This window comes from Rhinichthys klamathensis, unplaced genomic scaffold (assembly GCF_029890125.1).
Source record: "Rhinichthys klamathensis goyatoka isolate OS25496 unplaced genomic scaffold, OSU_Roscu_1.1 h1tg000121l_1, whole genome shotgun sequence".
Lineage (NCBI taxonomy): Eukaryota > Metazoa > Chordata > Actinopteri > Cypriniformes > Leuciscidae > Rhinichthys > Rhinichthys klamathensis.
In genome coordinates this window covers 7,453,385-7,470,907 of record NW_026606658.1, presented here as the reverse complement: position 1 = coordinate 7,470,907, position 17,523 = coordinate 7,453,385, and the positions used below count along the sequence as shown (strand labels likewise).

General features: G+C 38.7%; 1 protein-coding gene across 1 annotated transcript; it reads left to right on the top strand.

The window, feature by feature from the left end:
* The first annotated feature begins 1,316 nt into the window (after positions 1-1,316).
* LOC130088790 (attractin-like protein 1) lies at positions 1,317-15,819 on the top strand. Its single transcript, XM_056255775.1, has 3 exons — positions 1,317-1,445; positions 10,066-10,180; positions 13,636-15,819. The coding sequence occupies exons 1-3, from the start codon at positions 1,344-1,346 to the stop codon at positions 13,758-13,760; spliced, it is 342 nt and encodes a 113-aa protein (XP_056111750.1). The 5' UTR covers positions 1,317-1,343; the 3' UTR covers positions 13,761-15,819.
* The last annotated feature ends 1,704 nt before the right edge of the window (positions 15,820-17,523 follow it).

Here is a 17,523-nt window from a genome sequence, read left to right as displayed (position 1 = left end):
GGTACCCAAATCAGCCCACATTTAGATATTGATTGACTGCTGCTGAGGACCACTCCATGTTTTTGTGTGTGTGTGTTTTTACTATTGATTATCCAGCGATGATAGAGGCATCACCTGCATCTCTCTGAGAGAAGCTGATTTGGAGTGTTCACTTAAGTAAAATGTCTTTCAAAGTTTCTCTCCAGGGCAAAAGCTTTCCCTCTAATTGTTTTCTACATACCTGCTGAAGTGTTGTTCATTATTGTTTGATGTTATTGTTGGTAATGAAAAGCAGTGAGAAATTTAAACAGGGATTTGAGGTCTTATTAGGATGCCTATTGAATGTTTCACTGATAAAGTATGTTAATTGTTCTCTGTGGAATTCTCTAATATGAAGGCAACTGGCATAGTACTGTGTGATTGAACACTCTGTATTGCAGTGTATTGATCTTTTGTACCCGTGTCACCCGCAAATACTCAAGAATGCTCACTCTCTTTCACTCAGTGACATCTACACATTCTGATTACAGATGAGAAGTTGGTATTGATAAATATATTGATGTCACCTTGAGAAGTACTTCTGACTTCGTGTCATCTCCTGTATGCACAAGCAAGGAAAATTGTGCACCATGTGCACATGATAGATAAACTATGTCCATCAAAGAGACAAAATAAGCAGTGTGCCATCGGTTATGGATGGGATTTTGTATGAAGGTTGTGAATCCTGCTTTTAGGGCAGTCAGCCAGTCAGTTGCATGGAGAAATTACAGGGAATGCATCATTAATTAAACTCCACCACTGGAATACTGATGCTCTCGCAATCAATGGCAGCATAATTGCTTGTCATGCATGTTGTGGCAAGAGAAATTTCCTTCCAATCTTTGCAGACATTTGATTAGCCAGGTCCTCCAAACTTTTTTATATGGAACAAATGAATTATTAAACCACCTGTTTCTGCCTGTGCTGGAAAACAGCCAGTGTGCTGTCAATGGCCTCTCTCTCTTTCTCTGCTTTATTCTGCTTTGCACTTTCGCCTCTTGCATTTTGGTAATCTTTTTCCTTCTTATCATCTCAAACACATCAGAATCCCTGCATACTGCCTCACGTGTGTGTGTGTGTGTGTGTGTGTGTCCAGAGGTGCTTTTAGTTTTCCTTCTCTCAATAAATATGTCACTTAACTTTCTCTGAGTCATGTCACTTATGCTGTCAGTCACCACTTTTAGCCCTAAATCAAAGATTTTGACAAAGAAAACTGACAACTTAGATTTGTTTGAAACTATAAAGTTTATGTACAGATATTTACTAATGTATCATATTTTCTTCCCACTTTCTTTCATCTCTTACTCTTCCTGCTACAGCAACTGATGAGAGAAAGGCAGCAGATGGCCAGTCGCCCTTTTGCATCGGTCGCGGTGACACTGGATGTTGGCGGAACTCAAGTAGAACTGCTTCAGGGTGGAATCGAGGTTAGTTTGACCTTTGAACTTGGTATCCACCCAAATAGGTTTTAATCTACATACAAAATTGCAGTGTACAGTTAGTATACATGCAACAAAAATAGCTCAGTATATAAATAATGACATACAATTCAGGTAAATCGTTAATATTACAATGAGTTTTATGCATTTTTATTTAGCCATTTAGTTCCATAAAAACAAATTATTGCATTCCTTTTGCAGTCCCACCAAGACACTAGAAAATATTTAAAAATTGAAGCTACATTATTGTTTTTAAGGTAGATTAATATATGGGAATCAATTGTAGCTTAATATAATTTTGTGTAGAACACTGTGGAAAACATGCTTGTATACTTTTTTTTTACTAGATTTGACAATTTTTTACTTTTTAAAATTACCATATTTTATTTTAATTAAGGCATTATAGAGCAAAATGTAAACACACACACACACACACATATATAGTTAAGGCAAAATAATATAAAAATCTATTTAAAAATAATCCAGACATTTTTTTCAACACTGAGTGTGTGTGTATATATATATATATATATATATATATATATATATATATATATATATATATATATATATATATATATATATTATGTACCTAACCTTTCAAATCAACTTAACGAGGTTTAGAGTCTAAATAATAAGCAGTGCCAGGCAGAAACTGTTTGCAGTTTGACAGCTCTAATTTAAGAGCATCGGGATTCATGGTTGTTACACAACAGACACGCACACAGACCTGTGAGCGCAGATGTACCTGCCGCACAGCAGAGACGTTGAAAACGCACGTCCAGCAGCACTTGATGTGCCTCTCCAGAATCCATTAGTGTAGAGTGGAGTGGTGCTCAGTGAGCATTATGGGCTGTGGGAGGACACGCCACAAATGAAGAGAGCAGAAAACAACATACTCGTCAATCCTCCAGCTGAACGCTGTTCAACATAGATCTTTTTAAACAAACTTCAGCTTCACTCTTATCAGCATATGGCTCTCATTTACAGGGACATCAGCCTTGTGAAAAGAGCCACTTAATTCCAGTAAAATTGCGTCCACAAGCCAGCTGTTGAGAGTAGAAGTTTTTGTGAACAGGATTTGTTTTAATACTCAACATTTTGACTTCTCATTGTACAGTAACCGCATATGCAGTATTTTGTTTTTCTTATAGCATATTGTATGGTAAGAGAGTCTGCAACATGTCGTTCCTTTTTTAAAAGGCTGTTGTTTCTCATCACTTTTTAAGTTCTGTCACCTTTGTAGTAGAAGGAGAGATACCCTTTGATACCGGATTCCTGTTGTTCTCTTCTCAGCCTCTCGATGGCTTAATTTCGACCAGCGCAAATCTCCCAAGCAGTTGCCACTAACAGAGTCTCAAGAGACCCGTTATAAGCAGGCCCTCCACCTTTCAGAGCTGCCTGTTTTAACTTGTTCCCTCAAAGCTTTGATTGCAATAGCATTTCAAGTTTGTATTCAAAATAAGCTAGGGAATATTTTAATGAAACTCAAAACAAATGCTCAGTAGCATTCTCTGCAGTTTTGTCAACAGTGGCGTTCTGAGATGTTCTTCTACATGCCTCTCTACAAATGTGTCTGTTTATTATTTCTAGCTTATTCTACAACTTAGTATGAAATCCTTAAACATATATTTAGGCTTAGTGTTATAGCATATGTGTCCCCTCATGTTGTTCTTCCCCAGCTCTCATCATGTGTTCAGTGATCAACATTGACACTTCTTGGAGTCTATTGAGGCAGATCCAGATGTTGGCCCCACTTTGCTAGGATCTGGCAGCAGCTGAAGGTGAAAGGAGGGAAATGAGAGCAATTCTGTTCAGCAAAGGTTAATGAGACAGCATCTGGTGCTGTTGAATTGTTTAGCATAACCTGCTAATAAAAAAGAGGACAACCCAGACGGTTCAGCACAGTAATGTGTGTCTGTAGCTATGCTTCTGTCTGTAGATATCACAGTTTAGCTTACCCAAAACTAATGTTAATGGTTAATATTTAACCAAAGTCTGTTTGAGCCATCAACTGTGACTTTTTAGTTTTTTTGCATGTATTATTGATAGTAAAAGAGAGGCATGCTAGGAAATGATGAGTGGAAAAAGGGATTAGAACATGGATTTGCAGCCACATCTCCTGTTTGAGTGCCACAGCTCAGTACTGTATGTCTGAAGCACATGTACTGTATGTCTTAAACCTTTTCGCTTCAAATCTGTATAAACGTTAACATTTTTTGACCATACAATGAAAGTCAGTGGGGTCCAATATTGTTTTAGACCTCTTTGACTTTCTTTTTTTTAGATAGTTTTTGTGCAATATTATTAATAGCACAGTTGAAGAAATGTTTGGAAATAATGGGTAGACAGAAAAAAAAAAAAAAGGAATTTACCGTAAAAAAAACTAGCTGCGGCAGCTGTTAGAACTTTACCATAAAAAATATGGTAGCAACATGCTAATTCGGAAGCATTTAACTTACATTTACAGTAAAAAAAAAAAAAAAAAAACGTTTTTTTTATCAACTGGTGTAATGTTAATATATCAACCTACTGAAGTACTAAAATCTGTTTGGTACCTTTATAATACACTGACAACCAACAAAACCAGGTCTTTTTTGAGAAAGCCACATGTAGAATCAAAGCTCAACACAAGTAGCTTTTCCACAAGCTGAGGTAAAAACTAATATATAGACGGTGTACACAGTGTTATGCATACAAATACAGAACACCATGGTAACACGTACGACACTAAAATAATGCAATAAACATCAATTTAACAGTATAAGATACAACAATGTACAAAACTGAAGAAAAACAACTAAAAAGAAAGTTATTTCAGTTAAAAACCATCAATTGTAAAGTGTCTCAAAAGGAATTCTTGGAATGTAAATTTACATGTTTTTTTTTTTTTTACTGTAAATTTTAAGATGACTTGTTCTTTTTCACTTCCAAAAACTAAATTTAACTGTATTTTTACAGTAAAATTACATTAAATGGCCCATTTAAATTTATTACAGTTTTTCCTCCGTATTACAGTTATCCAATTAACAGATTTTCACCGTAGCATTTTTAGTTAAACTAATCCGTTTTTTACAGTGCAAGCTGGGAATGGGATGGCATGTTCATTGTTCCACATGAAATTTGATATGATGACAGGAAATGCTGCTTTCTGTAATCTCTACAGGGTCAGTTTGCGTCTGCCACAGGTCGTGTTAAGACTGCTCTGTCTGTGCGTTAGGCTGGGATGGTCTGTGTTGGGCTCAACTGGACTGGAGAAAAAATTGTCGTGCGTCGAGGTCAGCAGAAGTGCATTATGAAGCCAATGTGAGGCCAGCCCTTTTAAAACGGTGCAGATGACACAGATGCTGCTCCGCCACCATGGCCAGCTCACAACATATGGGCCCGTTAACAGTTGCAGAGTATGATGGATGGAGGCTGTCACCAGGCAACAAAGAGAGGGCCATTTCAATTATACTGTGTATGTAGCCGTTCTTGTGTTTGAGAGTGCTCAATAGTGAGCTCTTATCTACAGACCAGCGCTCATGCTCCCTGTCACTGCAAATGCTCCGATTAGCCATGCAAATGAGATGCTTCGCCGTCTGTTAAAAGCAGGAGAAACGTATAGATGAAGAGGATTGTTGTCTTGCTTTATGACCTGGTTTGCAATGCATTTCCATTTCCATTCTCTGCTGTTTAATACTCACAGCAGCAGTAGCAGTTTATCAGCTTCATCTTCAGCAGCAGCAATATTATGAGACATATTTTTAAATGCATATAGAGATGAACACAACAGAGGAAATTAGAGATGGGTGGAATAAAGATACCAAAATAATGAAACGAGGTATCGAATGTGGTCATAAACAATACCAGATATTCACCAGTTGGTCACATTAAGAAGATACAAGGTGGAAAAACAGTGAATGAAATATGTACAGGATAAAGCAAGTAAACAGAAACTTTTGGACATGTCGGCGAGACCTGAAGACAAGGCCCATAAAGTGTCTCAGTGTCTAATTAGAATGTGGCTCAGTGGTGCTGAGCTATTTTCATCAGGTTAGTCAATGCATGCGAGTAGGATGGAGTTGGCCCTCAATTAGTTGTAAATCAGCAGGGCTGTATGACATCTGTTTGCTGGCTAGTTCATGTCTTTCATGTATATTAAGTTTTCTGGATTTATCCTTCACATGATCCTTCAGAAAACATTATAATATGCTGATTTGGTGCTCAAGCATTTTTTATTATTATCAATGTTGAAAACAGTTGTGCTGCTCAATATGTTAGTGGAAACTGTGAAGCATTATTTTCAGGATTCTTTGATGAATAGAAAGTTCAGAAGAACAGCATGTATTTAAAATGGAACTCTCTTGATCAAACCAACATTGGAAATTTATCAACATTGGAACTCAACACGTCTTTGCTGAATAAAATTATAAAAATTTCAGATTGACCTGAAACTTTATATTTATAATACTATGGTTTTACATACACTATAGTATAGTGACTAGAAAGGTAAATCCAATCACTGTTAAAAGTAAAAGCACAGCACTTCCCAAAAAGCCCCAGCATTTAACATTCATGTCTGTAGTGCAAACTGTGTGAGTTAAGGATTTATGAAAACCTCTTACATGACCTACTCCAGTGCATCTTTGCAGCATGTATGCTATATGTAATCTGCTGTAATCTCGGTTTAAAAAAAAAAAAAAAAACCTTTGCTTAGCTTGCTAGTAGGGCTCTTAACTGTATTGTCATTCATTACCTGTGTTATGTCAATGCTCCCTAAATGGCCTGCAATTGGATTACTCTAATCTGTATGGTGCAAGACTAATGTGAATGAGACGAATATCACTGAATCCAAAACCATAAAGAATGAGAGTAAGCATATGAAAATGGATTCGTCTGATCATTTGGAGTTGTTGGGAGGAATGAAGATCTTGTTAGCTGGTTTATACATTGAATACACAGTCCCCACAAACTCATAAGAGATTAATGAGAATCTTTTAGGGTCATTTTGTGATATCCTTAAAACATTAATCGTATAAAAAACTGTTTTATAGATAGAAATCGTACTTTTTTTTAATACAATTTTATACACAAAAGACTGCAATTATATTTTATTCTAAACTAAAATCATGTTTTATTTTTATTTTTTAATTTCCTGTGAGGAATTTTCATTCAAATATATTAACTATTTCTTTCCCCGCTATCATTATTATTTTTCATGAAATTTTCAGTCAGCACCAGCATTTTTGATCATTTTCAAAAAATAAATGATGATCCCTAGAATATTTTGTTGTATGAATACCTGAACATGCAATATATCAAATGAAAGAACAGAGCTTCTACTTTAAAAGCTAAGAAAATCATGTTTTTGTCAAAGATTGTCTGGATTGGATTCAGAATGATGATCAAAACATAGATTGAGAGTAGATCGCTTCCATCAACACCCCCAAAGCTTCACAGTCCTATCTATACCTCTCCCTGCGTTGACATTTTATTGGTAACGTTAGGCAGTTTTGATTTACATGCTGTATATTGTTTGATGATCACGTTATTTTACATGTGCAGCAATGCTTCAATCGTTCTTTTGTTTCTTCTATTGTTTCTGCTGTAGAGATTCTGTACTCTTTCAGAAGATGTGTAATAACAATCAACTCCATAGCTTTCTAGGTTGTGAACCAGTAAATAGTGCACATGAATGTTAACTAGATGAGTTGGCTCATGTGGTTAATGTTTCGCTCTTCAGAACGTCCGTTAGGGGAACATAGTGAGCTTCGAGGCTCCCTGGTTTTCACGATGCATTGTGGGACTTTTTAGGGAGCAAACATTTCAATGCACTGAAAGGATTTTGCGATTTTAGACAGCCTTGAGCAGTGCCCTGACTACTAAACTAGGGAGCTGATTGAGACACACCCATGGATTTCCGGAAAATTCTGTCAATGGCTGGGAAGCGTTGTGTCATAAATAATTGAAAATTATGTCTATGGCGGGGAAAGGGTTAAAAGACCCAGAGGAAAAAAAAACCATTAAAATTAGTCACGTGTTACAAAGCTTTCTAACTTAAATGACAGAGAAAAGCATAATTTTCAAAGTACTTTGATGTGTAAGGAAGTAGTCACCCCTTTGAGCAAGAGTCTATTGTAATGTATGTTTGGGTGTGAAATTAAAATGGATCTTTATATAATGCATAACTACCAAGCTCAGTGGCCAGAAATGGATACTTAAGTCTGGGGATGAAAATGGAGATGTGTAATTAAGTGTGATATTTAGCATAAATCACTTGATTGGTGTGTTTTGCCTGAAATAATTAGGTTTGCTGTGTCATTCAAAAGCAAGAGGATGCATTTGTGTATGATGGGCAGATTTAAGAGTCTTGAGGCCGCTGTCAAACCATTAGCAGTTACTGTTTGTGCTGTCTGTCACATGATAAATAGGGTGCACTGTGGGGGATTAGAGACTAGACCCTGATAGTCTGGCTAGCAGAACAAATACTTGTATTGACATCCATTCTTTATGGTTTCTCTTTACTCCATGGTGTGAACTCAGCCTTGTCCTTAAGATACAAGTAGGTCTTTAGCAAGGGAAGGATATCTTTACAGACTGATTTTGATGAAGAAATAGCATGCAGTGTAAGGGAGAGAGAGAAAATCAAGAGGAAAAACAGTGATATTCTGCACACGGAGGAATGAGGGAGCTAGAAGGGAAGCTAGACACCCCTTGCCACCCCCTGTCACTCAGAAACAATGGCTTTGAACTTTTTAAGTGCAGCACAAGTGGCCTCTTTTCCTCTCAAAGAGACAGATATTGCTCTGATAACAGCCCCTGTCTGCCGGGCTTGATGGACATCACTTTCAGCGCAGGCTTAATTTGACCTTTCACAAGCCCCTCCATGCCTGTGCCATCACGTTCCATGAGTCCTCTCACAAAATGAGAGAGTGATGGGCTTGGGAATTCTTTCATTTTAGAACTGAACGCATTGTCTATGATTTTATTAAAAGGGACATTTTGCACTTCATTCTTATTTGTTTTTTATAATAAATATTTAATACATTTCAGAAAATTACTATGTGGCTACTATGAGACACTTGTTACACAGTGCAGTGAGCTAGATCTGCATTATGTATGGTCAAACATGGCACTCGCTGTAAATCAAGAAAACGAGATTTAAACAATAAGACTAACTGTGTTGAGCTGTATAACAGTTTTCTGTCGATGAATGTATCCAAACAGTTGCTCACCTGTCTCATAAAACATAATATATTAAAGCGTTGGTGTTTCCATGGTTTCTACAAAATAAAACCGGAAATCAAGGGTAACACGGGTATGATGTCATTGATGGGTGACGCACGGACACGATGCGTGTCCTGGTTAAAATTGCTTATTTCTCTGGATTTAAACATTCTTGGAAACATTTGGAATAATGTAAGAACACAAGTCAAAAAAATATATAACATTGGTCTAGTTTTAATCCAAAAATCTTTCATATCGTGCCTTTAAACTGGAAAATAGGTAGAAATGGATGGTCTGTTTGGTTGTGTGATATGAAGCAATAGGACACAAAAAACAAACATTTTAATGATCTGCAGATCAATCCAAAGCCACATAGAGCTAATTTAAATGTCTGCTGTATGCTTCAATAATTGTCATAATTTTATTGAGGCGGGAAAGAGCCAGGTTTGTATTAAACATTCTTGCTTTAGAGAAAGGTACCTTAGGGTAACTTTGTTGGTTTGACGTCTGGCGTTTAATTCCGATTATAGGCTCCATGAGGACCGTTCTTGGCAGAAAATATTAGTTGGCATCTGTTCCCTTTTTGTGCCTTTTCAGTTGTTTTTTTTACACACATTTTGGCAACTGGGGTAAGATATTAAAGCGTCATTTTGTGGAGAGCCATTGGTTGCCAAAGTCTGTGATCTTGCAGCACGCTCTTGGAAGAGCTCTTGAAGAGGCACTCTCTTTAAATGGTGAATAAAGCCACTCTAAAGCTGAGTCAGTTTGTGTTGGAGGGCCAGAGATGAGAGTGTATTAATGAGCTAAGGGAATCTTAAAAGACAATACCCCATACACAAAACATTTTTATTCAATGACAGAGACGTTTATGACTCCCTTTGTCATTAAAACGCATAAAACAATCAACAAGTCCTTTTAGAAAAGCATTCATATGCATGTGAGTGGACCAATCCTCTGCATTTTAGCTGAATAATCTGTAATGTGAGATAAAAGATGACATTTTAAAATCACTGTGATTGCCCGTGGCTTTTTTCCTCCTCATTTCACTATGCTGCATCAGAGACCCGCTGATGCATACTTCTATCCAGAGTAGCATTTATAGGAACAGAGAGCGGGTGCTACAACACGACCCGAGTTGGTAGTCGACAACCTCAAATGTCACATTTTCTCTGCGTGTGCGTACATGATGTGAACTTTGAAAGTGGCTTGCTTTGAGTCTTTGAGTTTCAGGGTAGGTGATTTGTTACTGAGATGATCACGATGTGAATTTTCGACGTGCGAGAGACATCCTACAATGTCATCTCACATAGAGTACTGTGACATTTGTGACTAATGGTGATGTGTTGAGGAGGCGGCTTGTTATAGATGACACATTTCCTCTCCTCTGATCTCTCCACAGGGACCGCCCAAGCCAGTGGCCGTGGAACCCTGTTCTGGGGGTAAAGCAGCAGTGCTCACAGTGCTTTTGTGTCTCCCACGAGGAGCTTCTGGTGTACCTCCACCCGGCCAGTCAGGTCAGTATTTTAGAAACGTGTCTTAAAACGTGTCCCCACTTTACCTGTACTTGTTTTACATGTAGCCTTCCTGAAGCTCACACTGCAGAGCATGGTGCTAGCAACCCTAAGGTTAATGGGTTTGATTTTTTTGAGAATGCATTCATTTATCAACTGTATAAGCTTTAATTCAATGTAATTCACCATTTTGTGAATGCTACAGATGAATTTAAGCATTACAATATTATAATGTACAGTATGAAAATAGGATATTTTGAGATTTGCTAAAGATTACATTTAACAGCGGTATTACATTATTAGTGTTTTAGAAGATTGATCTTTTAAGTAAGATCTTTTAAGTAAGTAAAACAGCCAATATAGTCTAAATGTAAAAATTAAGGAAATTAACATGCTCAAATATCCAATGTCTATATTGATATATAAAAACAAAAATCTAATATCTGCAGAAAACGGATATCATACGCATGCATTGTGCATCCCTAATGTTCATGCATGTTCTTTGGCACTTGTGTTATCCTCCTGGTAATTTTAGCCCTAGCATTACATTTGACTGAAATTTAAAACCCTGACATGGTACAGGCAGCTTCTCAGTTAATGTGTTACACCGAATTATCATGCCCACTGCGCGCTTATGTTGCAGTCTGGTTCATTCCCCACGTGAGAATTCATTTCATGCAGGAAGTCAGAGAACGTTCTCCAGTGTTCCCCTGATGGTCTGATGTAAGTTTGTCTGTGACTGCCGGTCATATCCTCTTACACCACTATGGCTAACCCCAGTCTGAATGTCTCCTGTCTATAGCCTGAATAAAATAGATCTACCAGTCTGTTACAGCTTATTGGACCAAGAAAATCTGAGTAGACATTGTACCTCTCAGTGTCCTTGACTTTGAGACAAAGGATTGTCATGTTCCCGTGAACACCTCTACAAATGTAAAACAAAAAATAATCAATTATACAATAATGATGGTGTCCAGTTTCAGTTTTTTCTCCCCCTTGTTTGTCATTCACCTTCAACTGGCAGCACCTTTTCTGAGTGCTCGTTCTGACGTATAACACGCGCACATATTTAGACGGCAGTGCTTTAAAAGCCACGTCAGCTTGAGGTCTGTCTCATAGACCCCTGTCTGGCTTTAAGAGCTACAGAGTGAGAAGTTTGGGTTGAGAAAAAAAACCTTTTACCCCTTCCCCTTCTCAGCAGGCCTGTCAGTCAACATGCTGTTTTATGGGACCTTGTCCCTTTAAGCTTGACTTTCTCCCCAGGAACTTGACTGATCTGAAAAAAAAACAAAACAAAAAAAACGTTTGTTTCAGTAAAGCTTCTCTAATAGCTCATCTTTTGTTTGACAAGCACAAAACAGGGGCAACAAATAACAGCACATAAAAACAACAACTGATATGCACAAAAAGAGTATTTTTGGTGATATCTGAAGAAAGTTGAATCTGTCGTGTAATTTCATGGCACTGAAAACTTTAGAGTGGCTGCTTGCTGGGCTGTTGAAGTTTGTCATGAACACTTTTGGAAAGAGGTACATCAGATAGAGGGAAATGAAAGGAGAGAGAGACTGAAGGGGAAAAAATGGTGAGACTGTTCTGAATCAACAAAGATTATTTTTGGAGAGAAGCACAGGAGCTTTGCGCACAGATGTCTCTTTGTCGTCAAAGAGCTTTGTTTTAGTTCGTCTTTTTGGAAGTTCCAAAACAGGGTGGATGTGTAGGTGTTTGTCTGCTAGGATAAAGCGGTGCATCACCTTCACAGAGCAGACCAATCGGTGTTTGACTGATGTAGGAGTTTGGAGCAGAGAAGGCTGCTTTTGTCAGCTGTCACCCTGCTCTGTCTGCATGTCTACCTGGTGTGATGTGAGTATGATCCTGAAAACATGGTGCCTTTTTTCTCTAAAACAGCCTCCCACTCAACCCAGCGCTTGGACATGATAATGAACTCCGCAAGCAGGTTTTAACCATATTGATTATATTCACAGATACTATGAGATTTCCTTGGGGCTGAAGGTCTTATTCATTTCACTCCTGGCTAACAAAATCAACTGAATTTTTGTTCATTATATACATGTGTGATCAAATAAGACGTCATTTTCTTTCAGTGGGAAAACATACATGTCCAGCCTTGTATAATATGGAATATTTCTTTCTATGTGATGTAATGACAAAATGTGGAGATAAGTGCTGGTAGTATTTTATTTTATTTCATTGCATTTTCAAACCTGGCTGGGCCAAGTTTAAGATTACCCAGTAAGCATTGCTGATGATTAAATGTGGCCGGTCATTACTTAATATTCTTAAAGATATATGTACATGTTTTTTTTTGTTTTGTGTTGTGTCAAGTTTCAGATTGCCCATTGTTGATGAGTGAGTGTGATCATTTTTTAATGTTTGGTTTTTTAACATCTGAAGTACAACCATTTCTGAACAAGCCAATTTTTCAGCTCAGCTTCAGCACAGTTAAATGCTTTATTTTTCAGTGTAGAGGATATTTTTGAGTTATGAAAGTTAGCTAACTTTTATCCCAAAATCCTCATGATCTGACCCAGTTTAAAAATAAAATCTAGCTGCATTTATTGTCAAACAATGCTGACCCACCATTACTGGCTCATATCCAGTCCTTTTTTACCTGAATGGTAAGTAGCAAGTTCATGCATATCCAGCTACTGTAGTAGGCGTACACTGCGCTCTTCAATCCCAGGGACTGTTCTGTTGACAGACATGTAGTTTTCACATTCCTCCCTGCAGGCCAGGTGTTATGGGTAATAAATCGATGTAGGGCAGTGTGTAACTGTCTGAGGCTCAGGTTGTTCTTGGATGTAAATCGTCTTCGCCTGAACGCTTGAAGCTCCAGCTTTTCACCAATGTGCTGAATTCAATTCCTTTTGCCCTGGCCTGTCTGAAGTAATGAATTGTTCCCCTCCGATAATTGTATTGCTTCAATAGCAGGGAGGGAGCAGTGCCAGACTAGCACAGAAGTGGCCGTTGTGTTTGTAGGATGATTTGTGAGCTGCTGCTTTGAAAAATGGCTTTGGGGTTGCAGCCATGGTTTTGACCACAGCAGTCCGTGACGGAATCTTGGCACAAAACGTAGGGAGCTGGGAGTCGGGTTCACTTCAAACCCCCATCCTAGAATGAGAGAAAAGTGGTCACAGAATATGAGAAACGGATGCTTCTGGAAACCGATGACCTTGACATTGAACAAGGAGCGGCTTCTGAGTCTTCCGAGGCATGAGTGGAAATTTTTCTTTATGCATGAACAGTCAGGAATCCGTCTATAAAAATGAACGAGCTGATATTTGTTCTTTTGAAAGAGATAGCTTCAAGTTACCATTGTCCCTTTTTTAAATAACTTTGCTTTGACATGTAAATGAACCTTTTTTGCTTTTGAAACCTCTCGGTGAGCATGTGCTTCTCCTCTCTGACCCTCGGCTTGCTTTGTTGTGTGTTGTCTGCAGGTATAGCCATCGCCAGCGCTCTTATCGACACGTCCCAGCAGAAGCCCATGGACTTCAAAGAGAAAAGCCAAGGCTTCAAGAACCGCAAAGCTCTGGCTCCCACTCACCAGGGCACCTGTGTTTGAATCGTCTGCGGCCTCGGTGGGCTGTCCTTTACCAGAGCGACCTCCTCTCTTGTGCTGCTTCAGGCAGACGGCGGCCTAGAGCGGCCCCATGTGAGGGGATTATTTAGGTGACAGAGCGCCCTCAATTTCCACTCCACAGACACTTCATCTCTCCTCGTCAATTGAACATCGTAAATAGATCTCGATCCGTTTTGAATGACCTTGCCATCACCACCTGCTCCAACTCAAGCATCACTTTACCAGTTCGACTCCATCCGAATCCAATCAACAGGTGGCTTCTTGATTCACCCAACTCTGGGTGCCATTGAGCCCTTTCCCTTACAGTCATTTCGGTCTTCTCAAGGCCTTCTGAATGTTGAGGGCCTCTCCAATAGTCTCCCATCTGCTTCACACCAAGCACAGATGTGCCTCTAGCATGGTTTGTACATTTGGACCAGAGTGTCTTGCTAAGTCAGAAGCAGCGTTCTAGTAGTCTAGGGACGGTCGCCGAATTCGTGTACGGGTTTCGTGTAACAGCTCACCTATTTGTATGCTCGCAAACTAGACTTACGTTTTTGCTCAATTTTTTGCTATTTTGAATTTTTATTTTAAGAGATGGACTATAGAAATGTTTGCCATAGCGTGGAAGCTATCTGTTGTGTAAGCTAATGACGTTCTGCTGCTGGTAGCCTCATGCTTGGTAAACTCATGTTAGGAATGGATCAAATCCGTCTTTAGATAGATACATAGGTTTCACACATTTCATACTTATGCTCTTCTTGTGAAGACTTTGCATGGACCATTCACACTATGCTTGAAAACTTTAAACAGTTTGTGGGTTGTGTCACATGAAGCACGTCTTCATGTCTTGAAATATTGCTGACCGTTAGCTGCAGTGTAACGCTCCATAATATAGAGGAGCCAGCTGGTTTGGGAGAAACCAAGTGTCATTTGTAAATCGCAGAGAGAAGTCGGTCTTTAGGTGAGGGATGAAATCGTGCCTCGCTGACCTGACAAACCGGGAGAATTTACGCCAGAAGGCCGCATTGCAACGGGTGTATAGTATTGTTAAGGAAATGCTAGGGAACCCTAGAAAAGCCGATCTTATCTTTATTTTTATTGTCGTTTTGCAACGGTACAGGTTTAAATGAGCAGTGACTCATTACTTTGCAGTAACGCTTCATCTCTTTATAATGAACTTTTGTATACTTAAGTTTCACATATTGTGAATGTCAACCGAGGGAGAAAATTTTGAGGAGACCAGCACGTGAGAGTGGATTTAGACTGTTCATACACTCAAGTACTGTGTCCTCAAACAATGGGCTTTCTCAAAACAGGTTTCTATTCACCACACAACTGGATCTTCTGAATCTGATTAACCCACCACTAGGACTGAGTCTGAGCCCTCCGTGGGTAAAACAGGAAATCTGGGAGATGTGTTTTCCTCTCTGTGGCAACAGCAAAAAGTGTACAGCAACCTACTCATCACTTGTTTGCTTTAGATGGACTTGAATATGTGAATCTAATGTGAATTGCTCTTTTTCTCTTCATGTAGCTACAGTACTTCAATGTTTTTGTTTGTATTTTTTGCCGGTTTTAATAAAGGATATTAAAGGTCAATAGGTATTTTAGGGCCACCCGCTGTACATGACGGTGATGAGAAATAATCATGTCTTTTACAATGTTTGTGGAAAAAAAGAAATGTTGACTTGTTTTTGTAACTAATTGATTCCTGTGTAATACCTCTGTGATTTGATTCTTTGGTCACACATGTAACTAACTCGATTCATATTAGTGTCTGTTTTTAGGGCTAGATTTAAACTGAAGCTGCTCATTTAGATTATTCTGGGCATTTTTGAACTTTTCAGGTCATGATGTGTTTAGGAATTTAGTTTCAGAGCTATTTTTTATCTTGAAGTGAGTAAGAGATTGCCACGCAGGAATTCTACAGACTGATTACACAGGAATCATCTCACTGTAACTGAGAAAAAAACAGATTCATTCATCCCTCAGTGCATATCATTAATCCTCATTGTATTTTAAAGATGAATGGAAAAATAAAACACTTGAATATTCAGAAGTCCATGAATCATTCCAGCGCCTATGAATATGAAAAGCTCATTTCACAGCTTTCACAAAATCAATCATTTGGTGGCTCTCGCAAGGGCTCATTGCTGTTAGCAAGTACTCCAATGTTAATGTGCCTGTCGGCACAAAATATGTACAAAAAATGGATACATTTATTACTGCATGTCCTTCAGGTGTATAACTAGTTAGTCTACTGTATCGATTGGCTTAATCAGTAAAATAAATGATAATGTGTATATATATTATGTCCTCCCAAACACTTGAATTAAGTATTCTCCTTTCTGATCACCAAGGCATCACCATGACAATGTAATGTATTGAAGAACCATTTTATTTGCATTTCAGAGAAGCCCCTATTACTATCAGAACTGCTGAGGCAAGAAAACATGCCTATGAATGGTTTACCTATCCTGAAACATAGCCACCTGTTTTTCAGAGACTGATCTGATTTGAGCCTGTTATCCCTGACCTGAAAGCTAATATCTCTGTTCTGTAATATGGTTATAGTGGCCCATTATTTTACCACAGTCAAGGGGTGTTAGGCAACGATGTGGAGTGGATTGCCTAAAAGCAAATTTTTTGAGTGCTTTTGCTTTTATATAGTGGCAGTAGCAGTAATATGTCAAAGACAGCAATGTTCAATTGGTACAATTCATCCACCAAGTAGTTTATTAAACTAACTGTACGTTATTTGTTATTGCCGAGCAACTTAATGATCAAAGAGAGATCGATCATATGAAAATAAAATAAAATTACAGCTTTGCTAAGATCAACGATGTAGTAGCAACAATGTTCTGTTATTTTAGGGACTATTTACTTTAGAATTGTATTAATAAATGCTTATTAATATAACATTTTGATTAAAAATCATTTTAAAATCGAGATGTTAACTGTTTTATAAAATCAATATTGCAATACTTGTATACTGTATATTCACAATATAGCACCAGTGTTTTTAAAGTTAACTAAAACAAACTAAATAAAATATAAATTTTACATGAAAAATGTATGAAACTTACTAAAATTAGAAGTAAATATTAGCATAATGTGATGAGGTTGGAAGGAAGAAGACAGGGTCGGCGTGACTGGGACTCGTACGTTTTTATTAGGATAACTTCAAAATAACTACAAACAAAAGTCGCGCCCACAGCGCATTCACCGTAGACTTGTTACAGCACAGACAGTAGTTCACAAAACAGGCTCTGTCCCTCTTTCCAGCAGGTTATCTCACGATACTCTTTCCCCAGCGATCTTGTACGAGTCCTCAGTCCTTCTCTCTCTCCCGTTCTCTTTCCAGAGCGGCTTATATCCAGTCTCTTCACGTCAATTACTGCAACAAGACACAGGTGTTCGTCATTTGCACTTGACCTACTTACGCACCGCTCGTCTCCTTTGTCTCCCGCCCGCTACAGACTTCGCTGAACCACGCCCCCTTGCCACATACCCCCATCCCAGCAGAGCCATCCGGCCTGCAGGACCCCCCGCCCCCTATTTCTGGAGAGAAAGTCAGCTAGAGCTATCTGCACCCCTGACCTGTGGACCACCTTGAATTTAAAGGGCTGTAGTGCCACGGGAATTCACCCTCTGTTCGGACCACGCACCCCTGCAGTGGCTCCACTGCATGAAGGATACCAACGCGAGGATCATCCGTTGGTATCCTTCATGCGGTGGAGCCACTGCAGGGGTGCGTGGTCCG